This window comes from Pelecanus crispus, chromosome 8 (assembly GCF_030463565.1).
Source record: "Pelecanus crispus isolate bPelCri1 chromosome 8, bPelCri1.pri, whole genome shotgun sequence".
Lineage (NCBI taxonomy): Eukaryota > Metazoa > Chordata > Aves > Pelecaniformes > Pelecanidae > Pelecanus > Pelecanus crispus.
Genome location: NC_134650.1, coordinates 1,161,474 through 1,188,629, shown reverse-complemented (window position 1 = coordinate 1,188,629; position 27,156 = coordinate 1,161,474). Strand labels below are relative to the sequence as shown.

The window sequence follows — 27,156 nt, the reverse complement described above, 5'->3', positions numbered from 1 at the left end:
AACACAATCAACAGACTTTCCAATTACAAAACCTCCTCCCATTTTCAAACTGTATCCCAGAGAGCTGGACTGAGAATTCCCCCCTGGAGAAATACCCCGCTATGTTCTGCTGGCATAAAGATGGTCGAATGCAGCAGGACTTACACAAATTACATACATTGCTCCATTCCCCATCTACAGCACAGGACGACAGAGCTTCCCCATCTCCCGGGGCACTCGAGGATAACCACACACGAGCTGAGCTCCTCGCATCTTGACGCGTTGGGGCTTGCAACGCCTAAACAACAACAGAAAAAATCAAAACTCTTCTAATCCCATAGATTTTGTAAATAAATTGTTTTCAGTTCTGAGAGGGATGCTATTTAACTAAATTTAAAAAGTATCGCAGAGGAAGAATGCGTCAACTTACAGGGACAAAATGTACCGAGACAGTGCTACAACACAACGTCATCCACACTAGGGAAGAGCTTGCCTGTCGGCATCACCCAGCAGTCGGAATGGCAGTGAGTTACCCAGAGAAAAAATAATTTTATGTGCTTTTGGACTGCGTACAGAAAACTAAGGGACTTCCTGGTAACGTGAAAAAAAGGCCGGTCAGAAATATTACAGCTTTATACAAAGAATGAGAGGCAGCCAAGGCTCCCCGTTGCCAGGAGCGCTGCCCAGCACCTCCGCGAATTCGACAGGCCACGACCGAGACGAATCCCTTCCCCGCTGCAGGGAACGGGAACCCGGCTTGACAACACCAGCGGTTTGACCACCTGGGAACGCGATTGCTCCTGATGGTGTGGGAGACGAGGAAGGAGGGGAGAGGGAGGGAAGAGGCTTCCTGACGCTGAGCGGCGCCGCGTCCCGCCCGGCAGCGCACGGGGAGCATCGCGGCGCAGCGGACGTATCTCAGTCCATCGGATATATTGCAGGCCCACCCAGTGGAGAAGCAGGAAACAGCAAGCCCCAGTTACTCCATTCCGTCATTTTTTTGGTAAGATGCAGCATGTGACATCAGCAGCAGACCCCCCAGAGCATCTTGGTGCAGACGCAGAGGCTGCAAGCTTGTCCGGGTGAATCAGCCGGCACAGCGAACAGACGCTCCCGCTTTTGCGAACCCTGCTTCCGCCGTCTAACATGCGCGTTACGCCCCAAAGCGCTGGCTGTTCTTTTAGCTGGGTTCCGAAAAAACGTTAGCCAACTTTCAGACGATGGCACTGATAGGAAGTAACACGCCGCCAGCGCGTCAGCGAGCGACTCCCTCCCGCGGGCCGTGACCCAGCCCAGCCCTCGCGCCACGAGCGTGCGCCCAGCGGCGGCCGTGGGTCCTGAGAGCGGCGAGAGGGCCCGTTCCTTCGTGCACGGGTTATCCGGTGCAAATGTCCCGGTGCCTACACCTGGAGAGAGGTCTAGGGCTGCTCCAGCTTCTCATTCCAGGGCCAAATGAACGGCCTCTGCAGTAACCCATGGACCGCTCAGCTCCATGGAAACAAGGAGATCGTTCCGGAAGAGGCAGCGCAAAGCACGAGCGATACTGGTGCTCCCCATACAAATCCCGGATGCTCCTCTCCAGCCATGAGGATGGAGGAACATCTGGCTTCACACAAAATACCACATCAGTCCCTGCTCTCTGCAGCTGCTGAAGGTATTCATCCACCGCTAAACAAGCAACAGCCCCTCAAGAACACCAGTGCACGGATGAAAGGCGTAAGAGCAGAGAAAAACCATGCTTTTTAGTAAAGGACGTGCCGTGTTCTATGATTCTAGGTAATTTGTTGGTACTTACAGAAACCTTGCCTATAGAAACAAACTGATCTGCAGAGTGCAGCTGCCTCATAGCAAAACAACTGACCTGAAAAACAAAGTCACTGCCAAAAACATCGACACGGTGGGACAAAACATGGACAAACCGGGAAAGGCAACTTCTCACTTTTGTAGAGTAGGAAGTAACTTAGTAAAGTAAGTAAAGATTGGGTGTGATAACAAAAGTGGTTTTAAAAAAGCAACACCAGCATTCGTATTTGAATGCTTTAAGCTGAGTAACACAAAAATGGCAAGAGAGAATGCAGGATGGAAGCAAGTAATGTTAGTATTTCATCCGAAAACTAGATGAGAATACTGATGTTAACAGACTGTGGGGGAGAGTTCAGGTTTAGAAAGTAAAAAGAAAAAAAAGTCCTACTAAATATGAAAGGCAAATGTGGGAGTAAATTACAGCATCCAATCTTGTCACTCTATGTGATAACAAGATTAAATCGTCTGAAATGTAACTAAAATTGAAGCAAGACGTAGGACAAAACATTATTACAGAAAATCAATGGAATCAATTTTGGAAAGGCAATAAACAGAGTCAATGAAATCACATTAATTAATGTACCAGAAATTTGGGATATTTAAGTCTAGACATAACATTGTGTTTTTATAGAGTCCTCTATCAACAAAAGTGTTTGACCTTCTACTGCCACCCGCTTCTCTCCTGCCCCCAAGAGTCCAGGCAGCAATTCACTGCTGCATTCTCCACAACGCGAGCCGAAGAACGCAAGATGCTCCTGAAATTCACTGGCCAAACCTCACCGCTGGAGTAGAACACGCGTGGTATCCGCTCCTGCCAGAGCGAGCCCTTTGTGAACATCAACATCCAAATCAATACCTGCTCACGCGGTCTTTCCAAACTCAGCAGCTGTATTGCCAGCGCTATACCCAGACAAGCTAATTTTCCTGGTTTTCCTATGCGCTTAGTTTGCTCGCACTGCGGTGAGAGAAAAAGTTATTTTTAAGTTTAATGCAAGTAATCACCCTGGAAGCTATCTGCAGAATCAGTGCAAACTTAAAGCAATGAACTGTGTTCGCATATGCAAGGTAAGCTTAATTAGCCCGCTTCACAAAAATACAATATTTGAGTATTAGAACCTGATGTGCTCAAGAAAGTATGTGAGCTTTTATACTTACTGGAGCAATTCTGTATTTAATTAGGGCTCGCTAGTAAAGGTAATCACTGTAATTTATTTGCACAAATACAGGACATCATGCTCCATCAGCAGGTAATGTTCTTCATTAAAAGGAGTAAGAACTTTGTGCGCCAGGGCAGACGTGGTCTACTAATCCAAAGAAGTCAGAACTACAGAGGAAAGCATTTTGCTAAATAAAATCAGCTCACTGCTTTTATTTAGGATTATAATTTGTAATAACATATCAAAGCCGAAAATTGTCTGGGCTCTTGGATTTGCTCTGGAAGGAAATCAAAGTTTTTTATATGTGTGCGAGTTTTAAAATTCATTGTAACAGCCAGTTACAGTACATAACACAAGTCAGAAGAGTTTTGTGCGTCAGCGTTTGGTTCTTAAAGGCTTTACGCTCACACGACGCTTCCCACGGCTCCCAGTGACACGAGCAAAAGCTGGCCAAAGGACCCTGTCAGTAGCTTCTAGTGGCACTAGGAAGATACTTTTAGGAGAACGTGCAGAACTAAGGGAAGAGTAAACAAAAATGTGTGCCGAGCCTTTGAAATTATTCATTCGTGAGTCCGTAAGATGAAAGCTTTCCTTTGAAGATGCGTTCGCACAGTCTTACCAGAAGGTGTTAATGTTAACGCGTCTGACCAGCGATTCATCTCCTGAAGTCTACGAACAGATCATTCGATGGACACGACAGGCGAACATCAGACTAACACCTGTGGTCAACTTAACGAAACGAGATCCCCTGGATTAAACTACTGAAGGAACGGTAGTTATCAACTAGCACTTTGTTAGAACTTTACTGTTTCCAAGGCGGGGAATTGCTATCTGAGTAAGTAACCTCCCCTCCCCAGTACGAGTTAAAATACGTCTGCATCCTTTTCTCACTTATTTTAAGAATTAGCAAGTGCTTACATGAAGAACAACCATTTTTGCTTTCCCGCTTCTTATGCTTGTAAGCCTTCTTGTAAGTGACTAACATCACAAACTAGATTATACTTCTCATCTAAGATTAAGTATCTGTGACTAAAGCACGTATCAAATCCACTGAATAGTTTTAAATATGATTTTGCTTCAATACTGAGGTTTCTATTTTAGTAACTGAACTCCATTAAAAAAGAAAGATTAGAAAAATCAAACACCTTTTTCAAAATTTCAGGAAAATTTAATCAATATGCCTTAAATTATTTTACAGTAACTACAATACTGACAAGCATAACATTTTCAAAATGGTGTTTTTCTTGGAAGTACTGCAAAAGAGATTACTCTTCATCTACTAGTATGTGCACCATTAGGAAAAGAAACTCTAGTTGAAGTCACCTTCAGAAATCCAAGTTAACATACAGCTACTCAGACATCCAAATGTATTCATACTTCAAGTGTGACAGAATTACAGATCCCTTTAACTTTTAAGCATCTGTTTTCTAATTCATAATTTAAGTATCTTAAATCCTGAAATACTATCACATCAGATGAACAAATAAATGAGACCAAAGACCTTAACAGTGTATTTGTTAAAATATAGAAAATAATTGCTTGTGTTCATTTGTGCATTTTGCTTTTGGTAAGAGAGGACAGGAAATAGGTTCTTTATTACTGCAGATTTATTCAAAGAGTACCCCAAATCTACAGCATCTGCAGTTCTGTAACTTTTGCTGATAAAAATTTATGAATTTGTCACTGCAATCCTTCTCCCTCCCCTAAAAAAACCAAAACAACAAACAAAAACCCAAACTGCCAAATAAACAACCAAAAGTTACTTTTCTGAAGATAGAGGAATGGGAAAGAAATTACATTAACTTGTTAAGCATGAACACTTATTAAAGCTATAGACACCTCAGGTCAATTGAAAACAGTATTCAAAGTCCTAAAAAAGTGAACACGAGACATTTGTTTTCATTGTTCCAGATGATTCAAAACAGGTCTAAGTTTTGCGACAGCAACACTATACAGTTGTTTGCAGCTGTTTCTGGTCCAACTAAATGTTCCAAGTTGCTGTTTTCCTTTTGGCCCACTGGAATCCAACAGTTTGGACAGTCTATTCAAAAGACAGAAATGAGAGCAAAGACTCCATACAATAAAGCACAGGGGTATGCTACTAGAAGTTGTTGTCCTTCCATTGCTAAGGCAGAAATAAAGATTTTGGAAGCAGAAAAACTGCACCAGCCAATGATTCCAGCCGTGAGAATAATCCCCATCATTCCCCTGTAAAGACAGAAATAAAAAGAGAATTCATGTAAGACTTGTGTATATACGCTTATAGAAGTCGTAACTGGACCCCTTCTAACACCTTTTACAGATTATAAGATGAACTTTAGCTTTTATCTTTGACTTTTTAAATGAAATAGTTGCAGCAAAGACTTCAGAACGATAGTATTCAATTATGGCTGCATTAAAAAAACCAAAATTAACTCTGTACATATGAAACGTAAAAGTGGTGAGGGAAGTAACTGTAGCAAGTTCTTTCTTTTCAGTCCCTATCTCACACAGCTATGAGTAATCACACTGATCTTCTGTTTGTCAAATTCAAATCTGCATCTTAAATAATAATGACTTTTAGACTTTACAGGTACTGTCAGATTCAAAGCTGACTGAAAAGAAACTGGATATTGTATTTGAGTCTATGTATTTAAAAGCTGTTAATTGACTTACAGATAAAACCAGTATTCACCTGTCTTTCACCCAGTAAACACCCAAAGACTGTTGATATTAACGTTTTTACACTTACTACAAATTCCTGTTATATTCGAAGTATATGCAGCTTCATCACCAAATATGAAAAATCCTTTTAAGAACTTCCTTCACCATCTCACAGGAGAGGAATTTATTACCAAATTATAAAGTTTATGTACTTACTGCAAGGAAAATACAATTGCAAAAGTGGAAAGCAGGATCATAGGAAGAAGACAGTATCCAAGGACGCTGGCAACGCAGCCAAACGAGACACCCGTCATGCTCATTAAGTTCAGGAGACAAAACATCCCTACACAGCCAATTGCACTTATTCCATACACGTAACCAAACTGAATTTTACCAGCCTGAAAGTTAAGCAGATTGATGCATGTTAATTACCAGAACGAGTAATGCCTCCCACAAACAAAGGGAAAAGGAAAGAATGTTTACACAGTATCTTAATTTTCCCCGTTGTACCCAATTCCTACATCCACATTCAACAGGCAGTTATTGTCCCACAACCTGAATTCCAGGACACCTGTATATTCCACGCCCCCAAGAGGCACATTTATCCTAACTTTACCTATCTTGATGAACAGATTTTGATCGAATTGTTATTCTTTGATTTGGGCTGCAAAAGCCTATGAATTCTTCAGGGTTTAATCCACTAACTTCTCATGCCGATTGATTACTTGCAATAATAATCCTCAACGGACTAGTGTATAAAGACCAAAAAATTGTAATTCAGGAATTTCTTGACTAATCCAGAGCTAAGGCCTTTAATTTGTGATAGACTCCACAAAGTTATAGCACAACGTAAATTATATAAAAATTCCCAGAAATAGTTGAAGCTGAGCTGTAAAGCACTGTATAAGAATGGCAGAATTAACTCACATGACTTTTTAAAAAGTCAAAATCAGAATTTTGTTTACTAACAAGTATGCAGAAAGCGTAAATGCATTATTTCAAAACACGTGTATCCTATGTCATCATGTTTTTCCACCGAGATCAATGCTTCCCTTATAACATCTATCAAAACGCGCACAATGCGCGACGTCCACCCCCACGGGAGCACAGGACCAGGAAGTTGCTGCAGCTACAACGGCGTGTAGCTCCCAGGTCTGTCTCCCACTACTAACTTCCAAACTAAGTTTACTTAGAACCCAGCCCTCTTCTTCCTCAAGTGCTGTAGAAAATCTTATCTGCTTTAATCTTTTTGCTAGGCTAAGCTTGTTTTCTTTCACTACACTCAATATATTTAAAAAAAAGAAAAGCACACAGAAGAAAGCAATCATTTCTCAGGAAAAGAACATTCAAACATATCTATTATAAACACGTGCATTAATTCTACTGGCCTAGTTTCCATAAATAAAGGTTACTTATAGAAGTAGGCTTAAAGTCCCCTTGGTACCAAAACACCATGTTCTAAGCATCGTAGCAATGTGAAATTCTAGGCAAAAATTAAATGCAGTGCCTGAAGACACTTACAGAAAAAAAAAACTGATTAAAAATATTGAAGCTTTCAATGACAAGGAAGACTGTCTGCTGCTACTCTGTCATTTCATAATTGACACTTCTGAGACATTAAAGCACAATCTTATTTCAATTAAGCTCAACTAAAAAAACCACCAGGCTTCAACAGCCGCTGACCTATTAAGAAGCATAAACAACATGAAAGCAGGTTTACTTTAGAAGTGTTTTACCAGACTGACTCTTGACACTGAAAGTCATGCCTAATGTATCAGTGTTTATGAAATCACTTTTTACACATGAATTTTGAGTTTCCTTGCCTCTTGAATATCAGTAAAGAACAATGAATAAAGAGTATGGAGCAAAGAAATACAATGAAACAAAACAGAGAAATCAAATCAAATATTAAACGCAATAAGAGTTAAAAAATAAAAGAAACTCCTAAATGAAGAAATTAAATAAATATTCAAATATTTAATGTGAGCATTGTTCTGATTCCTGGTAAGACAGAAGGTAACAGAGACGCTGCAAGAAGACAAGGTATGATTCTGAAAGTAAAACATCTCAGTCTATAAAAAAAATCCCAAACAGGTTAAAATCTGAGAACACGGGTCACACCCATTCATGTGACAAAAGGGAGCCATATTCCTCAAAAGTATGAAAATAAATATGAATTACAGGCATAACTGCCATGCAAAAACCAAGCACAAAGACTCGGATTCAAACCTCACTGAAATGACCGTGAACTCATTAATTTCCGTCGGCGGTGCATGAAGCCCCAGCTCCTCTTCCATTTAGCTACAAATTCTTGGTCAGGATGTACTTTTTTGGCCTCCACGCCAAGAAGGCACTTCCAATAAACTTACAGGTAACTTGGCTTTTTGCCCCAGTGTTTCCAAGAATATCAAAGCACAAACAGTAATATTTTGCAATCAATATCTTACCAGTAATAGTGTGGCTCCAAAAGCTAGACAGAAGACCATTGGTCCAGCCAAGTCAGTCTCGTTCATGATGCTGCCATCTGCTACTTTCAACGGGTGCAGCACTGTTAGTGTCTTCTGCCAGATGTGGTCAAAATTGATCCCCAATTCTGCAAGTTACATGAAAAGAATTATCCATATTTATTTCAAATTTTCCCTTCCTGTCACGCCAATTTGCTTCGCTCTTAGTTTTCCCTGCCTCTCCACTTATAAATCTCCTCCAGATACCATCCTATGAGGACCAGAGAATTGAGTCATTCCATTTTCCCTCAAGCTACTGAGTGTGCTGCCTCCACAGATTCCAGGTCTCGAATGCTCAGAACTGACAAGGTGGTTTCTAAAGGACCAGGTAAGAGCGTAAGGACAGTGTTTTGGGTCAGCCCAAAAGTTCATTAGCCCAGTACCGTGTCCCCGTCAGCGGCCAAAAGCAGGTATGTCCGAAAGAGTACAAGCACAGAACATGCAGATTCCCCAAGTCTCCAGTGACGGGTGGTCAAGGATTTCTAATTCAAAGTAGTTTCTCTGTAGTTAATTACCCTCAGTGGATTTCTCTTTCATAAACCAGCCATTGAGCCTGCTAAAAAAACCCACCCACCCCTTTTAACACTCAGCATCTCATGACAAGGAGTTTCACAGCTCCCTCCAGCTAGATACGATTTCAAGTCTCCATCCATACAGTTTGACCACAGTTGTACGTCAAAAACTAATTATGAATGCAGCTACTATTCACCCACCTCAGGCTCTGCGAAGCATCTATGTAAACAAAATAATTTTTTGAAGAATACAGAGAAAGCACAGCAGGGTGGAAAGTATCGTGACTAGGTATAGGTGACAGCTATCAGGAATGCCTCTCCCTAACCAGTAACAGTAAGGGTTTCTTCAGTTGTTTGGTACTGAACAATGAGCTGGAAATTGAAACCATCAATCCAGACACTAACCACGTATCTCTTCTGGCATTCTGCACAGGCTGTATTCCACACAGGAAATTCTGCAGTGTTTAGCATTCCTCTTGAGTAATGAAAGACTTCAGTTCTAACCAAACAATCAGCTGAAACTAACTGCATCGATTTATTTTACAAAAAGTGGGCAATTTTAAGTATTATTTCCAACAACAGAAATAGTAAGTGTTTTGTCGTAAGTCAGGTTATCCATTTAATTGAATATGTCCTCCACAGAACAGCTGGCACGAAGCAACAAAACACAATTCTAAAACTGCAGAAGTTCACACAAGAACACGTATTTCATATACCAAAATACAGTTAAATAAAAAAAAAAAACCCTAATGAGAACTTCAAATCAACTGTGCATCTTCAGAAGTAGGGAACACACACCCTGCTACTCAACTTATCCCCAAAATGGGAAGAGTTTTGGATTTTGGCCATAAGTTATACCTTCTAATAGAGGAGGCTCATCCTCAAAATTACTTCCATAAAAAGACTGTGCTGAAGTTGGAGTGAATGTCTGTGTTGGCTGGTAAATCTGCCCTGTGTAAGGCTGCTGCTGCTGCATCATGTCGGGAGGGACAAATCCACTTTGTTGAGCGTATTCATAGCCTCCATACTGCCTACAAAGAATGACACCGCATTACGGACAGATACAGACTTTTACGTTAAACACCTCCTGGCAAAAGCTAGGCTTATTTTCAGTAAATAAGTTGCACCAAGCAATCCTTTCTTCTTTTTTAAAAAGTCACATTAGATGATCCCCTACTCGGATCCAGGCCCGTTAGGCACACAGCCACACCCATCAGCTAACCCCTTATAAACACAACCGTTAAGCTAAACAAGGCAATTCTTGCCATACATGCTAGTATTGCTTTTTGGGTTTAAGTCAGAGGCCTGGAGAAATGAGCATTACCCATTGACTGAATTAACTGTAAAAGAGTAGGAAAATTTTACTTCTCAAACTTATTCAAATATTGTCCATTAATTACTACTGACTTCCCATTTGATGCCGACATTATTTTCCTATTTAGAATGTTTATTTGCAAACTCACTATTAGGGAACAAAGTTGCTCACGCTATCACTTTTGTTACCCTCTATATTTAAAAAATTAACTTAGTTAAAAAAAAGCAAAGCGCTGCTTTCCCCTTCACTGCAGCACCATGTGTATCAGATAGCATTATGACATATAAGGAGGAATTATGATACGGACATTGAACACATAATGACAACTACCTGCGGGAAATGACGCAGAGGAAAAAAAGGGCAATTTTTCAGATTCTATTTCACATATTCTCAAATATTTACTAACGAATCAATTTATACTGCCTTTAGAATACTTTCTATTATAGATTTGATATGTATAAAAACGTACATTGCTACCTTTAAAAAAAAGCCTAATCAAAGCTATCTTCTGTTCCCAAACAAAATCCTAAGTTATTCCTGCCACTAACCATTTCCAAGCCCAACTACAGAGATTTCAGTAAATGAGTCCACAATATTTAACTACGTAAATATGAATATAAAGAAGGAAAACCCAGAACTCATTCTCCTTTCTTTCCTTGCGTTAGCAGAGTTCAGCCTCATCACAGCACCGTAATCTTTTTCAGGACGCAAACAGGCATCGGCCTGCTCCGTCTACCGCAGGGAGCACACGGGTCACATAACCCACCAAACCCCGCGGCCTGAGGCTGGATATTTGCAAAGCGCTCAGAGCTCCGAAGAGCTCCCCTGGCCTAGAAACGCCCGCCACGCTTTCCTACTAAAGCTTAGGAATTACTACTGACGTCGCAGGCTCGCTGATGTGATGCGGTAACTAATTTTTTACTCCCTGAATGAGTGGAGATGGGCTTGCAGAGCAGCAGTGTTTCTCTTCCCAAAGATGTGTAGATTATTCATATAATTAAGACTACTCCTATAACCTTTCTTCCACTTTTCTAATCCTGGCTTTGAAACGCAGAAGGCAGAGCGTTCAGCACACAACTGCTCTGTGTCTCCATTTACAGAATGGAAGTTACGCTCTGTGTAAAACAGAGCGACGGGAATTCAGTCCCAGGCGAGAGCAGCCGGCTGACCCGCCGATCCCCCCCGCACACCCAGCCCCTGCCCCAGGCGTCTCAGCTCGGGCCCGGCCGCGCACGCTACGCGGGCTCAAAAGGCATGCACAAGTTACTTGCTGTACGGCCTCCCGCTGTAATCGTAAGTCTGCGTCTGGTCATCGATGCTGTAACTGGTCTGGAAGAAGTCCGTGTTGAAGCTGTCAAACCCGGACATCGCAAGCTGTCTGCAAGGGAAGGGCCAGGTTTGCTCGGCGCCCCGCCGGACAGGGAGCGCGGCTGCAGCCCGCCCGGCCCGGCCCGGCCCGGCCCTGCCCGCCCGCTGCCGCGCAGCACCCACCGGGGACCCTCCCTCGGGGCCGCCCCGAGCTCCCACAGCCCGCGCCGGGAGCGCCGCTCCCCGCCGCCCAGCCCCGCAGCGGCCCCCGCCGCCCTCACTCCGCCCGGCCGCAGCCGCCCCAGCCCCCGGGGCCCGCAGCCGCGCTCCTCCGCGCAGAGGGGCCGGGGGAGGCGGCGGGCGGCCCCACCTGCGGCCCCTCCGGGCCCGGCCCCGCTCCCGCCGCCGCGGCCCCTGCGACGTGTCACCGCGCCGCCCGAGCACTTCCGGCGCCAGCGGGGTCGCGCATGCGCACGGCGCGCTCGGCGGAGCGCCGCCACCGGGCATGCGCCGCTCCCCGGCCCCGCCACCGCCCCGCCCACGCCACGCCCCCTGCTCGCGTGACGCCGCCGCGTTGCCAAGGGGACGGGGCGCGGGGCGGTGGCAAGATGGCGGCGGGGCGGTGGCAAAATGGCGGCGGGACGCGGGATGGCGGCCCTGGTCGGGGGCCGCTGCCCGCACCGTCCTGCTGCCGCGGGCGGGCTGCTCCGGCGGCTCCGGGCTCGTCCTCGTCCCGCCGGAGGGCTCGGCCACCCCCCTCGGGGCTGCGGGCGGCGGCGCAGGCCCCTGCAACGGGGGGAGCTGGCGTTTTTCCCTGCGCTGCTAGGCCTGCCTGGGAGAACTGAGGCTTCGTGGCTTCTGTCTCCCGTTGCTTTGTTTAAAATCTGAAGAAAGGCAAACCATTGGCATTTAAGTACATGCAGAGAATAAAGTTCTGCCTGTATTTCACTCGGCATTAAAGCTTTAGCAGTCAGTGCCTCCTTTTGCTGCTTTGCCTCATCTTAGAATCATCGAATCGTTCAGGTTGGAAAAGACCTTTAAGATCATCCAGTCCAATCATTAACCCAACACTACCAAGTCCACCACTAAACCAATTAAGGGGAGAGTCATAATTAATTTCATGTTTCCTGCCTTGGTGACTGGATTGTTTTTAATGAAAGTAAAACTAGGAATCATTAAGGTTGGAAAGGCCCTCAAAGATCATCAGCCCAACACCACCGTGCCCACTAAATCTTGCGCGCCGACGGTCAGGTACCCCAGCTGTGAAATAGGAAGAGTAACACCGATTTATTGAGAGGCGAAGCTGTAACGCACCGTGTAACCGCTGGTACTGATTTTTACTGTTCCCTCCTGCTGCAGCCACCGATGACGTGTAAAAAAATTAATTGCGGTTGTAAATCCTCGCATCAATATCACCCTGTCTGAAAAGCCTGCAGAAACCCAGCCGCCAAATCTTGCTGTGGTCACGCTGAAGGCTAACTCTGAAACTTAGCTAACGTTGCATCCGGCCAAGATGTTTTTGTAAGCTGACGAGTAAAGGACACTTAATCATCCCCCATCAGAAGAACAAACATTCGGAATCCTTTAAACCAAAGACATCCCGGAGCAGCTAGACCTTGAAGAAGTACTGAGAAACTGATAAAAGGGAACATCCTACCCCAGCAGGTGCCGGAAAAATTGGACAATTGCCGAAAAACAGTAAATGCGGGAAGGGTAATTCTGGCAAGGGAGATCACGACCACCGACTCAATTTAGGACCAAAAGGATTTGCCTCCCCTAAGGAGGCTCCCTAAGGAGCATGCGTGCTAATTTACATAGCAAGCGAGGCTAAATAGAATATAGCTGACCAATAGCAGATGGGATGGTAATTACTAACCAATCATCGTAAAAAGGTTAATTACTAACTGTAAGTTTTGTGATAAATAAGGTGCAGAAAGTCTCATTCGGCGTGCCAACTTGGTGGAATTACCACCTAGCACCCATCTCCGCGCAGCAATGAAGTAAAATCGCTCTCTCGACTGGGTGTGCGGATTGGAGTGTTGCACACCGGGTACGAACAACCTTTGTGGGACAACACCCGCGCCTCCCTCCCACGCCACGGCATCCTCGCAGGGCCGGGCTGCTCAGGGCGCCGGGACGCGCTGCAGCCCCGGCAAGCAATGTACTCGCTTTTCATGTAACGTCCCGACGTAAAGCACGAAGGCTTATGGCATAGTGCCATAATGCCATAATACCTATACCATAAATACCAGGCTTGTGGCATCTGCCAGGGTCGCTGTGTTTCTTTACGCTCAGCGGCGGCACCTGCTTTCAGCTGGATGCAAAATCCTGGTTTCGCTACAGTTTACGTACACAGGAAACATCAGAAGGTTTTCAGTAAGAGTTTGGTATTAACACATTTGAGGTCACAGACTAATTTATTACTAGGCAACTTTTTAATTGTCAAGAATTTCTTTCTTTCCAGGATTTTTTTTCCCTGTTATTCATGAAAAAAAAAAAGGTATTGTGAATCCTTGTATAAATGTGGAACAGAGCAGGGATGAAATGCCGTTCACGTGATTCAGACAGAATTCTTGTTGACGTCAGTGAAAGTAAGAGAGTAGACTTTGGCCCTAGAGATATTATTTTGCGTAATGTTCATTTCAGGTTTTTTTTGTTTGTTTGTGGTTTTTTTTTCCCTCAAGGCCACAGCTTAGTTACATGAAGTGGTTTTGCCAGCAAGTTTAGCCCTTTGCCCCCTGATCTGTCGGGATCTCCTAAAGGGAACAGGCTGTGCTCTGCTGCATGGATGGGACAGTTCATGTGAAACCGCAGGTACTGAAGGAAACGGAGCAGGTGATGGTGCTGCTGAGTGAAAAGTAAACAATCGCTGTCATTTAGTATTAGACCTTCATACCCTTTCACGTATCCACATTAAATAAAATTAATACTTTCCTGAGGCCAGACAAACAATTTGCTAGAGCCATGAATCTTCCTGTCTTTACTAAAGACCAGCTGTTAGCCTGTCCCTCACAAGTAAGCTGCAGGAGCTGGGAATGCTGTAGACTTGAGAAAAACATGACTGGGACCATGAAGACCTTCTCATGTGAAGAAGCTCCTTTCCTTCAGTCTGTTGTCACTCTGTTTATCCCCCTAGTTTCATTATTTTGCTCCCTTTTTTTCATGTAGGGCCAGGGGGAAAGGCCGTACTCGCACTGTTAATTACAATTGTTTTTTGTTACCTACCTAAGGTCCTGGTGCTGAGGCAGGAAGATGTGAGTGTGCACTGCTGGCTTCGGCGGGCTTTGTCGTGGACAGAGTCGGGGAAAACCCTGGCTGAGGTAGTTCAGCCGAAAGTGAAACGAATCGTGATTGCTGCTTTATTGGTGCTGCTGAATAGGTACCTGGTAATGAGGTTTAGAAATGCGTTAGCTGCTGTCCTGGTTTCAGCTGGGACAGAGTTAATTTTCTCCCTAGTAGCAGGCACAGTGCTGTGGTTTGGATTTAGGATGAGCAGAATGCTGATCACACGCTGATGGTTTAGTTGTTGCTCAGTGCTGCTTATGCCAGGCAAGGACTTTGCAGCTTCCCCTGCTCTGCCAGGGGCACAAGGAGCTGGGAGGGGGCACAGCCAGGAGAGTTGATCCCAACTGCCCCAAGGGCCATTCCATCCCATACGGCGTCATGGGCAGTATGGAAACTGCGGGGGTTGGCCGGGGAGCAGCGATCGCTGCTGGGAACTGGCTGGGCATCGGTCGGCGGGTGGGGAGCAATTGCATTGGGCATCACTTGCTTTGGATATTGTTGTTATTATTATATTGTTGTTATTATTATTATTTTACTGTATTTCAACTATTAAAGTGTTCTTATCTCAGCCCAGGAGTGTTTCTCACTCTCACTCCTCCGATTCTCTCCCCATCCCATCAGGGCAGGGGCAGCGAGCAATGGCTGCGTGGTGCTGAGCTGCTGCCTGGGGCTGAACCCCGACAGCTGCGCACACATAAGCAGTTGCAATCCCATGCTTGACGTAGCCTAACTTCTTAGATGCATGCTGGAACCGAACGCTTGCCACTTGGGCACACGTGCTTCTGCAAGTGCGAGTCCCTGTTTTGAAGTAGATGTACTTTTTTTTTTTTAAATCATTTTGGCTCAGGACACGATTACAGTTATTTTGTTACAAACTCATGTATGTAATCTTCTAGTGAGATTACTGTATTTAAATTATAGTCCTGTTACAAGCCTCTCCTGCAAAACGTATCTTGTGGTGCAGCGTACGTGGTATCTCCTGAGAACAGCTTCCCAGAAAATATGTGTGTTTGTTGAACTAAATGAAATAATGGTGGAGGAATTATAGCCACAGATAATAGAGATCAGTGGCTGTGGCATAAGCTGCTTCTTGCAAATTTACACTCTAGGTAAGTTAGTGGCTGGAGGCTGAGAAGATCCCAGCTTTTACGGGAGACCTGTGGGGTGTGCAGGCTGCATCTGATGCTGATGACTTAGCGCTACTTTGCTGAACTGTGTGACTTCGTTGCAGTTCACTGGGCAGCAAAATGAGACCCAAATCCCAGGCAGTGGGCTGTGTAATTGTGATCTGCCAGCGAAATTCTCTTTGGCTAGAAATCTATTTGGATTTGCTTAGATTATTAGAATTTACTCACAGCTTAGGCTGAGCTTTCATTAATTAGTTCTCTGCACTAGGCATCTCGACACTGCTTTAGGGTGTCAATTGTTTCGGCTTTGCAGGACAAATCCACACTCGTCTGTAGCAGTGTGTAGTCTGATGCAGGCCCGTGGGTTCAAGGGGAAGCGAGACGTCGCAGCTATACAACTGCTTGCTTCCTGCATGACGCGGAAGGGGCACTACGTGAACAGCCTGTCGCACCGCGCCTAGCGTGCAACCTGGCAAGGCACCAGACATCCCTGGCAAGCACCGTCCCTTGCTTGAGGGGCCAGCTCCAGCTGCAGCTGTGGTTCTCTCACAGGGGATCCAAGAGGCCTTGAAACGGCCCCACGATGGGAAGAGTAAAGATACTCAGTTAGTACATGGGTTGCATAGCGCGGATATCACAGTAATGCTACCCAGTGAGGACTGACCGCTGTTTCAGCTGTAACGTTAAAAACTACACTATAGTTTCACCACTGTTAATAACGGGATAATTTGAACCAGACTGAGAATAAAAGTATTATTCACACAACTTTGGGAATGTTGGAGGAAGGGAAAGAGGAGGGGGGGAAGAAGTCTGCTGAAGTAGGCTTTGCTGTGGCAGAACGTGCGAGAGAGAAAGGAAGTCCCTTACAGAAGGGTGACTGAAAACAACCATTTTCATTTGAGTTTAATCCTTGGATGGTGATGTGAGTGCGCAGGAGGTCTCTGTCTGCCTGTCCATGCTGGGTCTGTTGAAGTGTCAGAGACCCCCAGGATTGTTTGTATAGCGGATTGCTTTGTTGAACGGTGTCTGTGAAATTCTAAAGGATTTGTCAGCACCGGATATATCAGTTCCTGGTCAAAATGTTCTCTGATGTACAGCGATTGTTATCTAAATCAGTTGAACATGATTTCCCCTTTACTGTCAGTTTTTGAAAACCTAGAACCTTGTGCAATGAATTTGCTCTGGATTTGGTGTTTGACAGAAGGAGCATACGGTTTTATTTGCAGAAGCTCTGCCCACACTCTGTATGTTACATGATGGAAAAAAAATGTTGTCGCATGTCTTCTATTTGAATTGCCTGCCTTGCACCATGCCCGTGCTCACGTCCTGAGCAGCTGCAAAAGATCTTCTTCACCTTTGCCTTTTTTTGATGCAAATACATTATGAATTGAGTTATGAATAAAAGATCAAGGGCAAACCTGTATAATGCTTCACTACGTACTTGTTAATAAACCCTACTTTATGGCACTCGCGCTCTTTTGCTAGCAGATCCTTTCTTAGGGAGATTCTGCCATTTAGTGTTTCTCTACGCTTTTTCTTCAAAGTGAAAGATTTTTTAGGGCTTCTTATTCACACATACTGCTGGATTTCAGCAGATGAGATTTTCACTGTATGTAATTCACACTGCTGGATCAGAGGATAACGTGTTATTTTAGCTCAGTATCATACTTTTTCTTGCCTGGCTCACTTCTTGGGAACTCAGTTTATGGAGCTACCTGAGCTACCTGAGCGATGTGAAGAGCACTCCACGCTAGGAATGATATACCCCTTTTAGAGAACTGTCTCGGTTAAAGGTCTGTGACTCTGCAAGAGCCTGGAATTTATTCCCACCAGGGCTCTGTGACCGTTCTTTGCTATGGATTGGGAGAGATTGGACTGGAAGTCTTGTCTGGAAGCGCTAGCTTCTGCCTACAGGACCTGGTGCGTGGTCCTCACGGAAGCCCCTGTCCCTTTACGTTGCTCTGACAATAAGCCAGAATCGGGCCCAACACATCTGCTGGGGCCAGACACCTCTTTTTCTCTTTGCCGTGCCACGCTTCTCAGAAACTGCACTCTTCTCTCTGCCTTGATGGAGTTTTGCCCTGGCGAAATGGCACGTTGGCTCGGTATTTAGGTATGAGACTGCTGAGGAGCGCTGAACGTTACAGGATAGGTGGCTGAAGGATCTTTAGGTGGCACCTTGAAGTCCTTTCTGAATCAAAGTGTAAGCCTAGAACTGCAAGTACTGTTTTTCTTTCTTCCTTTTTTTTTTATTTTAGCTATTATGTGTAAAAGTCACCCAGAGTGATGAACGTTCCCACGTGGCTTTTTAGCTGAAATCTTCTGTCCAAAATCCAACTTAGATTTTTTTTTTTTCTTCCCGGAATTACTCCTTCCATTTCTGCTGGAAATTATTGCTACTTCTCTGAGTGCCTTGAAGTTCCGCATGGTGTTGCTAAATGCTGATAAACAGCTTCAATGGTTCTCATTATGCGTGGGCGACTTGATTCGTATTTATAGCTTGTGTATTCACACTGCAAGATGTGAGGTGATACGTATACGTACCGTTGCTACTACAGACCTAGCTGAATACTACCCTTGCTTTCTAACATTCACTGCTGCTTCTTTTAAGACACCTTTTTTTAGCACCCACAGAGTTTGATGAAGTCAGTTGTCCCATGATTTCCTGAAAGCTCGAATGCTAATTTAGCACTTTATCATAAGGAATGACCTCAAACCTGTGAATGACGTCACATCATTCGTACACCGGGTTTCAGCATAGCTCTGCGGTGACTTTTGGAACATACACTTTAAGCTCAGGCTAAATTTTCCCCGAGCTATATTGAAGGTTGTGTAGGCATCTGTTAAAAGTGGAACATGCTTCATCCTCCCCCCTTTGATAGATGCTGCTTTTCTTTTCCATCAGAGCCGTAGCTGCTCTTCAAACGAGCTGCACTGGTTCTGCAGCTGAATAGGTAAGAACCGTAGCGTGGTCCTGACACATATTTTTACATTTAGGTCACCGGTGGATTTGGCCCAGATTTTCAAGTTTCACTCTTCTCAGGCTGCATTTTGATGGATTTGGCCAATGGCTTGCATTTAGCAGGGAAGCGTTACGCAATGCTTTTGCTAATGTGGTCATTTCATCAAAGGAAATTATACTATGTTACAGTAAAATGGTTGGAACATCCTGTGTAAAGAAATAAAAGCAGGAGTTGAATTCCTTTCATTTGTTATTTGAAAAGTGCAGATGCATTTCTAAAGCCATTGTGATTAAAATGCTAAGGTTTTTGTTCTTTTCAAAGGGCAATTCTGATTATAATTTTTCAAAAAGTCCTAGAGCTTGAATATCTCTGTATTCACTAATCACATGGTATCCATGTCAGAATGCTTCATGGAAGCTTGTCAGGAATCACAATTTTTTATAAGACTCTCTTATCCCCACACCATTGCCTAAGCACCTGCACGTCAGACTTACTGTGTTGTCTCCACTCGGCCCCCAAAACTTCTACCCCATCGATCTTTATCCCCCCGCCTCGGTGGTTTGGATCTTAATCGTACTGTGCGGTCACAAATGGCTTTGGCGCTTATTTGAACAAGATCAATTTTTACTGGGCAGAGTGAATTGATTCTTCAGGCCCTGCCAACATGACATCACCGGCTTTATGAAAATTGATTTAAATATTATTACAGCATATTAACAGCCATTAATAACTGACGTATTTGAAAAAGCTGATGCAGTACTCCTTGCTTTGGACAGGGGCAGCACTAATGAGCTTAAATCCCCAAGGAAGCTATCATTTCATCTGACCGGTCACGTAGATGCTAAAGCCTGTACCAGACTCTTAAAAAAGTAATGAAGACATCTAGGTTAGCATCTTCTCACAGCCCACCTTTAAATCCGCCTTGTAAGGGTTATTTAGCAGGGAAGCGTTATGTGATGCTTTTACTACTGAAGTCATTTCATCAAAGGGAATTATGTTACGTGACAGTAAAATGGCTGGAACATCCTCCGTAAAGAAATAAAAGCAGGATTAGGGATGAGGGTTGTGGAGCACTTGCCGAGCACTTCTGCTGCTGGTCCACCGGAGCTGCAAGTGAGGACGCACCATACTTTAGCTTTTCTCTTTCCGAGGTACAACGAGCAGCCTCCGTAGTACCAGATTCTGCTGGTTTGCAAATTAGAAATCAGATCCAAAAGTAAGAGGCAGAACCTTGGCTCAGGAGCCCGGCAGTTGCTTCAGAATTAGTGAATTAAGGTGAAGACCCGAGGGTTTGATTAACTGTTCAGCTCTCAGGTTTGAATTTGAAAAGTCTGTGAGTAAGCAAATTAATGATTTTCTGCCTTAGCCTTGAAAATTGTACTTTTTACGTTAGCATGTTATGTTAACTATTTTTTTTTTTAAATCATGGCCAGGTTTTCAGAAGAATCTTGCTGAAGTATCAGCAACTTCAGTGCAGTCAGCAAAAAAAGCCTGCACAGGGCAACTTCCTCACACAAAGATTTCGCTCTAAAGCTTCCCCTCCCGGTTTGGGTTAATGTTTTGAGTAAAAGGCTTTATTTTATCATACATCCATCATTCCCAGTAACCCTTTTTTGCCCAGAACCGCTGCGTGCTGGACGCAAAGCCGGACTCCCGTCACCGCTGCCCGACCGGCCGCGGAACTGCGGATGGGCGCGTCCCGTGCTCGCAATTTGGCGAGCAGTTGGTGCCTTCGTTTGGGGGCCGGTTTGTGTAACCCCAGCCGAGTGCGGGCCGGGGCGGGGGGTCCGGCCAAGCCCCCCCGAGCCCGCAGCCGGCAGTGGGAAGCGCCGCGAACGCCGCTTGCCCGGGGGGTCCCGGTCGCCTTTGTGGCTGCGGACGTGAGGTGGCGGTGCCGGAGCGCCCACGGCTCCCCACTCCCCCCCGCCCCGTGAAAAACCCGGCAAATGAAGTGGGTGCGGGACCACCGAGCCCCACGGAGCCTCCTCGGGTGCCCGCCTCCTCCCCGCCGCCGTGGCCGGTCACCTTGCCGCTGGCTCCGGCCCTTGCTGGAGGGATGCTGGGGGGATGCTGGGGGGATGCTGGGGGATGCTGGGGGGATGCTGGGGGATGAGGGGGGCGAGCGGCCTGAGCAAACCGCGGTCCCGCGGGGAAGCCACGGGCCTGCCCGCCCCCGTCGGCGGCTGAACGGGGCACCGCTGCCGGTCCGGGGGGCGGGCGGGGCCGGGGGCTGCCGGCGGGAGCGGGGCGGAGGGGAACGCAGCGCGGGAGGAACTTTCCCCGAACGCGAGCGGAGCGGGGCTGCAGCGCCTGCCGACCCCCGGAGCGGCCCCGGTGCTGCCGCTGCCCCCGGCGATGCCGCTGCCCCGGCCCGGGCGCTGGCCCCGGTGCTGCCGCTGGCCCCGGTGCTGACTCCCGACCCAGCCCCGGTGCCCTCCCCGGTTTCTGCCGCTGTCCCCGGTGCTGTCCCGGCCCCGGTGCCCTCCTCGGTGCTGCCGCTGGCCACGGTGCTAACGCTCGCCCCGGCCCCGGTGCTGCCGCTCTCCCCGGCCCCGGTGCTGCCGCTCTCCCCGGCCCCGGCGCCCCCCTCGGTGCTGCCGCTGTCCCGGTGCTGTCCCGGCCCCGGTCCCCTCCCCGGTGCTGCCGCTCTCCCCGGCCCCGGCGCCCCCCTCGGTGCTGCCACTCTCCCGGTGCTGTCCCGGCCCCGTTGCTGTCCCGGCCCCGGTGCCCCCCCCTCCCCGGTGCTGCCACTCTCCCGTTGCTGTCCCGGGCCCGGTGTCCCCCCCGCGGTGCTGCCACTCTCCCGGTGCTGTCCCTGCCCCGGCGCCCCCTCCCCGGTGCTGCCGCTGCCCCCGGTTCTGCCGCTCTCCCCGGCCCCGGTGCCCCCCCCGGTGCTGCCGCTCTCCCCACCCCGGTGCCCCCCTCCCCCCCGGTGCTGCCGCTGTCCCGGCGCCCCCCCCGTGCTGCCGCAGCCCCGCTCCCGGCGCGGCCCCGACCCCTTTAAGATGATGCAATCGGCATCGCCCTCCGCGCCGGCCCCGGCCCCGGCCCCGGCCCCGGCCCCGCACCGCTGAGCAGCGCGGCGGGAGCGGCCCCCCCGGCCCGGCCCAGCGGGGCGGAGCGGAGCGGAGCGGGGCGGCCCCGCAGCGCCCCGGCCCCGGCCCCGGCCCCGGGGAGGCGGGGGGGGGACATGGGCGCGACGGCGGCCGCGCTGCCCGGCTGGCTGCGGGCACGGGAGCCGCCCGAGCCCCGCCGCCCCTAGCGCAGCCTGCGCTGGGCTTTCTGCAAGTCATCTGGGGCAGCTCCGCGCCCGCTCCCACGGGGCCCGGCCCCGTTTATTCGGGGCTTCTTTTATTGGGGGATTGTCGGGGTTTTGTTGCCCTTCTCCCCCATCGCGCTGCGTGCGTCGGTTTCGCTTCGTCGCCTGCCACGGTTAACTTTCCTGCCACTCGGTTTAACTCCTGAGGTCGCCGTGGATGTCGCTACGAGCGCTCCCCTCGCCTTTGCCGCCCCTCGCTGGGGTCGGCTTTCCTCCTCCCTGGGCTCCGTGTGCCTGTGCGTGTGCTCCGAGCCTCCTGAAATCGCGCTTTCCTTTCCAAGAGCTATGCATTAATTGTAACAAGGTAAGGCTCGCTGTTCCTGCTCCCTCATGTGCATGTCTGAATACGGTGTTTCCTTAAAGGCGAACTATGTATTTGCTTCTGAACGGTGGAGTCGTGTGTAGTCCTTCCATTGATTAGTACTTGTGAAAAAGAAGCGTAGAACTTGCAAAAAAAAAAAAAAAATAGACCTATTTAGCAGGAGGTCTAGCTTGGCTTTCTAAACTGATCTGCTTTTCTCTGTTGCAGCTTCTGTGATGCTTAGAAGAATAATCTCTGTCTTATTATGTTTTCCCTTTTCACAGACCTGTGAATGACCATAGGCTTGGCTTGACCTTGATTTTGATGGCTTTGTTGGAAGATCTAACGACGTGATTGCGTTTCATGAAGTGATTGCTCTCCAGCCTCTGTGGCTTAGCGTATAAGCCACTTCTGCCACACTGTCACTCATGGACAATTCAGATTTTTTTTTAAGCAAACCTTTTGGCTATTCTTCTCTTCTCACTTCCCCGTTCCCCCCTGTTTCTCCTTAATGTTGGGAGCCTTATTCTATGCTTCGATGTGATTGATAGTCCTGCTGCTTCGTGCTGCCGGTTTCTGTTTTAAAGTACAATGGCTCTAAGTGGCAACTGCAGGACTTACCTTCCTCCTCGAGAGCAGGGGACTGGGCTGCACTCCTTCCCGGAGGTAGTGGAGCTAAACGTGGGCGGCCAGGTTTACTTCACTCGCCACTCCACCTTGGTTGGCACCCCTCACTCCCTGCTGTGGAAAATGTTCACCCCAAAGAGAGACACAGCCAACGATCTGGCCAAGGACTCCAAGGGAAGATTCTTCATCGACAGAGATGGTTTCCTTTTCCGCTACATTCTGGACTATCTCAGGGACAAGCAAGTGGTTCTGCCTGACCACTTCCCAGAGAAGGGAAGGCTCAAGAGGGAGGCTGAGTACTTCCAGCTCCCGGACTTGGTCAAGCTCCTGACTCCCGACGACAACAAGCAAAGCCCCGACGATTATTGCCACAGTGACTATGAAGAGGTCTCCCAAGGCAGTGACACGAGAATATGCCCACCCTCATCGCTCTTACCGCCTGATCGGAAGTGGGGATTCATTACCATCGGGTACCGGGGGTCGTGCACTGTTGGCAGGGAGAGCCAAGCAGACGCCAAATTCAGGAGGGTCCCGAGGATTTTAGTTTGTGGGAGGATTGCTCTGGTCAAAGAGGTCTTTGGAGAAAGTTTGAATGAAAGCAGAGACCCAGACAGGGCTCCAGAAAGGTACACCTCCAGGTTTTATCTCAAGTTCAAGCACCTGGAGAGGGCTTTCGACATGTTGTCCGAGTGTGGATTCCACATGGTGGCCTGTAACTCCTCGGTGACAGCCTCCTTTGTCAACCAGTACACAGACGACAAGGTCTGGTCCAGCTACACTGAATATGTCTTCTACCGTAAGTACAAGACATTTCTGAGGGAAATGCAGCTACCTGCTTTAAGCCGCTCTCTTCTGCTGACTGTACGATTCTCAAAGCACAAAGAGTGCAAATTTCCTTCTGTCCGCTGCGGACTGAGGCTTTATTTAGATCTGGAGGGGGGATACGCTTCAGTTCAAGCTTTCAAAACGTAAAGCAAGGCTGAACTCAATGGCTTGGTCTTGGCTAGGTGGCAGCACAGACTGCCGAAAGCGCCCCGTCCTGAAGGATGAGGTGGCTGAAGGGTGCTGCTCTCTCCGGCTGCGTAAATCAGCCGTCCGACTGCCTCGCACGCTTCCCCCGTACGTGCGGGAGGCAATATAAGCCTCGCAAACACACTGCAGATTTAATTACAGAAAATCTTCAAATGGGATTCAATTTACAAAGGTAATAGCTGCTTGATAATGGTCAAGCACAGTCAGCCAAGCCATCTGTCAACAAACCTGACGCACTTGCAGACGGGGAAGGGAAAACAAACCCCCATCCCCATGGCTGCTTTTCAACAGGAGGCCTTCTCGGAGCCAGCTGATGTGCTCCGAAAGGAGGGCTCGGCGCGGAGAGAGGCAAGTTGCTGCGCCTTGTTATGCAACATGCCCACGAAAAACAAACTATCCTCATAATGAGGAGTATCTGCCCCGCTTACCGCAATCACATCAGATCACATACTGTTGTGGTAATTTTAGCTGATAGCTCTAGCAGGCTCATTAACTTTGTAAGTTGATATTCAGGTAGAGGCACCGTTACCAATGGTAACACGAGGGTAATTTTGATTCTGTAATTCTGTATCAGAAAATCATGCCACAACTGCTGTGCTTAGATATTTGAGAGCTTCATGAGGCTGTTTTCTTCCATTTTCATTTTGAGCGGGTGAAGGATGGAACATTTCCCCCATCCATTTGTAGAAATGGGCTTTAGCCAGCTGCTGCCTTGGACGGTGGGGTTTAGAGAAGGATAACGCTTCGCCGGCGGACCTGCTGCGCTGTGTGCGCTGCTTACAGTTGGCAGGCTCGGTAATGTGGAGAGCTGACAAAAGTTTTAGGTGAAAGATGTATCAGGAAGTGAATAGTTTGTGTGTAATGCTGGATTCAGTGCCATCTACCCTCGTGTCCGGGCTCAACAGGCAGCCCTAATCTGCTTAGGTAATGATGCTTAAGTTAGCATCCTGAAAAACCGTCTGTATTTTTGACATGCAGAGATTTACTTAAAATTAGTTTTCTAGCTGGATTCCTTAGGAAAATGCTTCTAAGGTCATGGATCTGCTTATATTCTGACAGGGATGGGTGATTTCTGTTATCAGGCTGCTTCTGTTTGAAATCATAGTGCCTTGTACAAGTTATAGGAGCAGAATTAATGTAGTTAAAGGAATGGATTAGAATAAATTGTGTTTGCATTTATATTTCAAATCAGAAAAAAAAAAAAGTAAGTTCGTTATAGGCACAGTGGTTTTCTAATTGAAGAGAGGATGAAGGTAGGTTTTGCATGAATTAGCATAGACTCCTGATTTTCATATTACTCAGATTTTCACCTTCAAGGATTGCTCATTGCTTCCACATCCCTACAGCTGGGGTTAGGAACCGAGATGAGGGGTACCTTAGAAATTTTGGAGAGTGAGAGTCTACAGTCGGTGTCACAAAATCTTTACTCACCAATGCAGGGAAAGCCCAATCCAATTAAAGTTCCTGGAAAGACTCTTATCCAGTTCAACAGGCTTTGCATTTGGCTCATATCAGTTTTGTGGATTTTTGACACCGATACAGTTTCAAGAGATGGATTTTTCAAAGGGTCCTTCCCTAGGTAAAAGCTAAAGCAATGACCGTGATGCCAAATCACTCTCTTTTATCTCGATCCAAATCGTTCTGTTACACTTTGGGCCATTTTCTGCTTGCTGGCATAAAGCTGCCGGTGGGCTGCAGAGCTTCTCCAGCCCTGTGCTTGGGGTCTGGCTGCAGTCAGACGACCTGAGAGCAGGCACCATACCTACAGAATTCACCTGGAGCCAAAGAAACCCCTTTCCGAATTTCCCAAAGTCATTTCATTTGAAACTTTGAGGACCAATAAAATTGACATCTGGCTTCCAGTGGAACATTACAACTTCTCCGCAGCTGCTTAGCCATAATTATTTAATTAGAAGTTGCCAACTGTGTCTGTATAAGCATTAATTCATCAAGCTGTTGTGATCAGGTTAATGTGCCTAAACCTGGGAGGTGTCTAACACAACTGGGTAGGCAGATGCAGAGGTGGTCTTTGCAGAGCTGCTTAGCAGCTCCCGTGAAATGCACGGTTGGAGGGACTCTTCACAGCTGGGAGAGGATGATTATTTCCAAAGGAGGAAGAATAGAGGGAGGAATATTTTTTTGAAACGCCAAATACGCTGTATGCTCCAAATACTACTCAGAAGGTGAATGCCTGTGGTTGGCATGAAGATAAAGAACATTCTTCATGGGCAAATCCTTTTGAAAGTAGATCAGATGGACCGAAGGGGGTGTAAACTGTGCAGCTACTCACATGGGTACAGTGTGTGCTGTTAACAGAATTGCACGATTAATATTGCATGACGTTTTTCTCCCCGTGTTCGAATTTAGGTGCTATTAAGGCTAATGGGAGATTCATGTTCTCTGTGGAGGAGGCTTTCCCGAAATGCAGGGCATGCAGAAAGCATCCAGCACAGCAAACCTGCCGCTGTTTTTCTGAGTGGGCGGCAAGACGGGCTGCAAAGCCGGCGCTCGGGGTGACAGTGCGATCCTGGGAGCGCAGCTGGGCTCCACTCCCGTTTCAAACAGGCCGATGCAAAGGAGGGTTTGGAGACAGGCTGTGTTGATACAGTAGAGCCATAATTAAACAGTTCTTTGAGACACGGATCCTGCGTGGTGGGCAGGCAGGAGGCACAGCCTGGCTGCTGCTCACAGGTGGAGTATGAGTTGAGGAAAGGAGGTGAGGTTCTGCTCATGCATTTTCTTTCCCTCCAGTTTCTTTTCTGTCAAAGACGTTTACTTAAATTTTATACTGGCTAAGGTTGGATTTCTGACTTGAACCATTTTGTGGTGTCCCTCCCCCCGTGGTTTTGATGATCTTGAAGTAGAACCTCACCTCCAAACACTCTCATTTTTGAAGAGGGTGATAGCCTGTGCTTGGATCTTAGTTTTTAAATGTTTTTGACCTTTATGACGGGATGAATCAAAAATATGCACTTGAACATCTGATAAATATTGTGGTGGGGGTAAGGGGTGTTGAAGCATGTGGGCTGGCTCAGTCTTTTGTAGCCTGGCCCCATTCCTGACTTCGCAGCGGCAGCAGCACGCTCTTTTCCACCACCTCCCATAACCTACGAACCGGCCCTTTCTGCCTGGTTCCAGGCTTGCAGCATTGCCAGTGGGTGACAGCCCTGCACGTCGATGCTGTGATTGCCAGAAGAGCAAAATAACAGGTTGGAAACAGAGAAGGCTGTAGCTTCAGACAACGGGTCAGCAACACGGCAGGCTCTGTGCGTGTGTCTGCA

At 47.2% G+C, this 27,156-nt stretch overlaps 2 protein-coding genes across 3 annotated transcripts in view; one reads left to right on the top strand and one right to left on the bottom strand.

Annotated features, from left to right (window-relative positions):
- Window positions 1-4,091: 4,091 nt before the first annotated feature.
- YIPF5 (Yip1 domain family member 5) lies at window positions 4,092-11,617 on the bottom strand. 2 transcript variants are annotated; one of them, XM_075715040.1, is made up of 6 exons: window positions 11,592-11,617; window positions 11,181-11,291; window positions 9,457-9,629; window positions 8,030-8,175; window positions 5,799-5,980; window positions 4,092-5,147 (listed from the first exon to the last, which is right to left on the bottom strand). In XM_075715040.1, the coding sequence occupies exons 2-6, from the start codon at window positions 11,279-11,281 to the stop codon at window positions 4,985-4,987; spliced, it is 765 nt and encodes a 254-aa protein (XP_075571155.1). In that variant the 5' UTR covers window positions 11,282-11,291; window positions 11,592-11,617; the 3' UTR covers window positions 4,092-4,984. The 2 variants fall into 2 exon arrangements, with proteins under 2 accessions (XP_075571155.1, XP_075571156.1); XM_075715041.1 differs by lacking the exons at window positions 11,181-11,291; window positions 11,592-11,617 and adding an exon at window positions 10,930-10,978.
- Window positions 11,618-22,807: 11,190 nt separating this feature from the next.
- KCTD16 (potassium channel tetramerization domain containing 16) overlaps window positions 22,808-27,156 on the top strand; it is an 80,992-nt gene continuing 76,643 nt past the window's right edge. Inside the window, exon 1 of the mRNA XM_075715527.1 lies at window positions 22,808-23,639. Coding sequence (XP_075571642.1) covers window positions 22,808-23,639 — 832 coding nt within the window. The remainder of the gene's footprint in view (window positions 23,640-27,156) is intronic.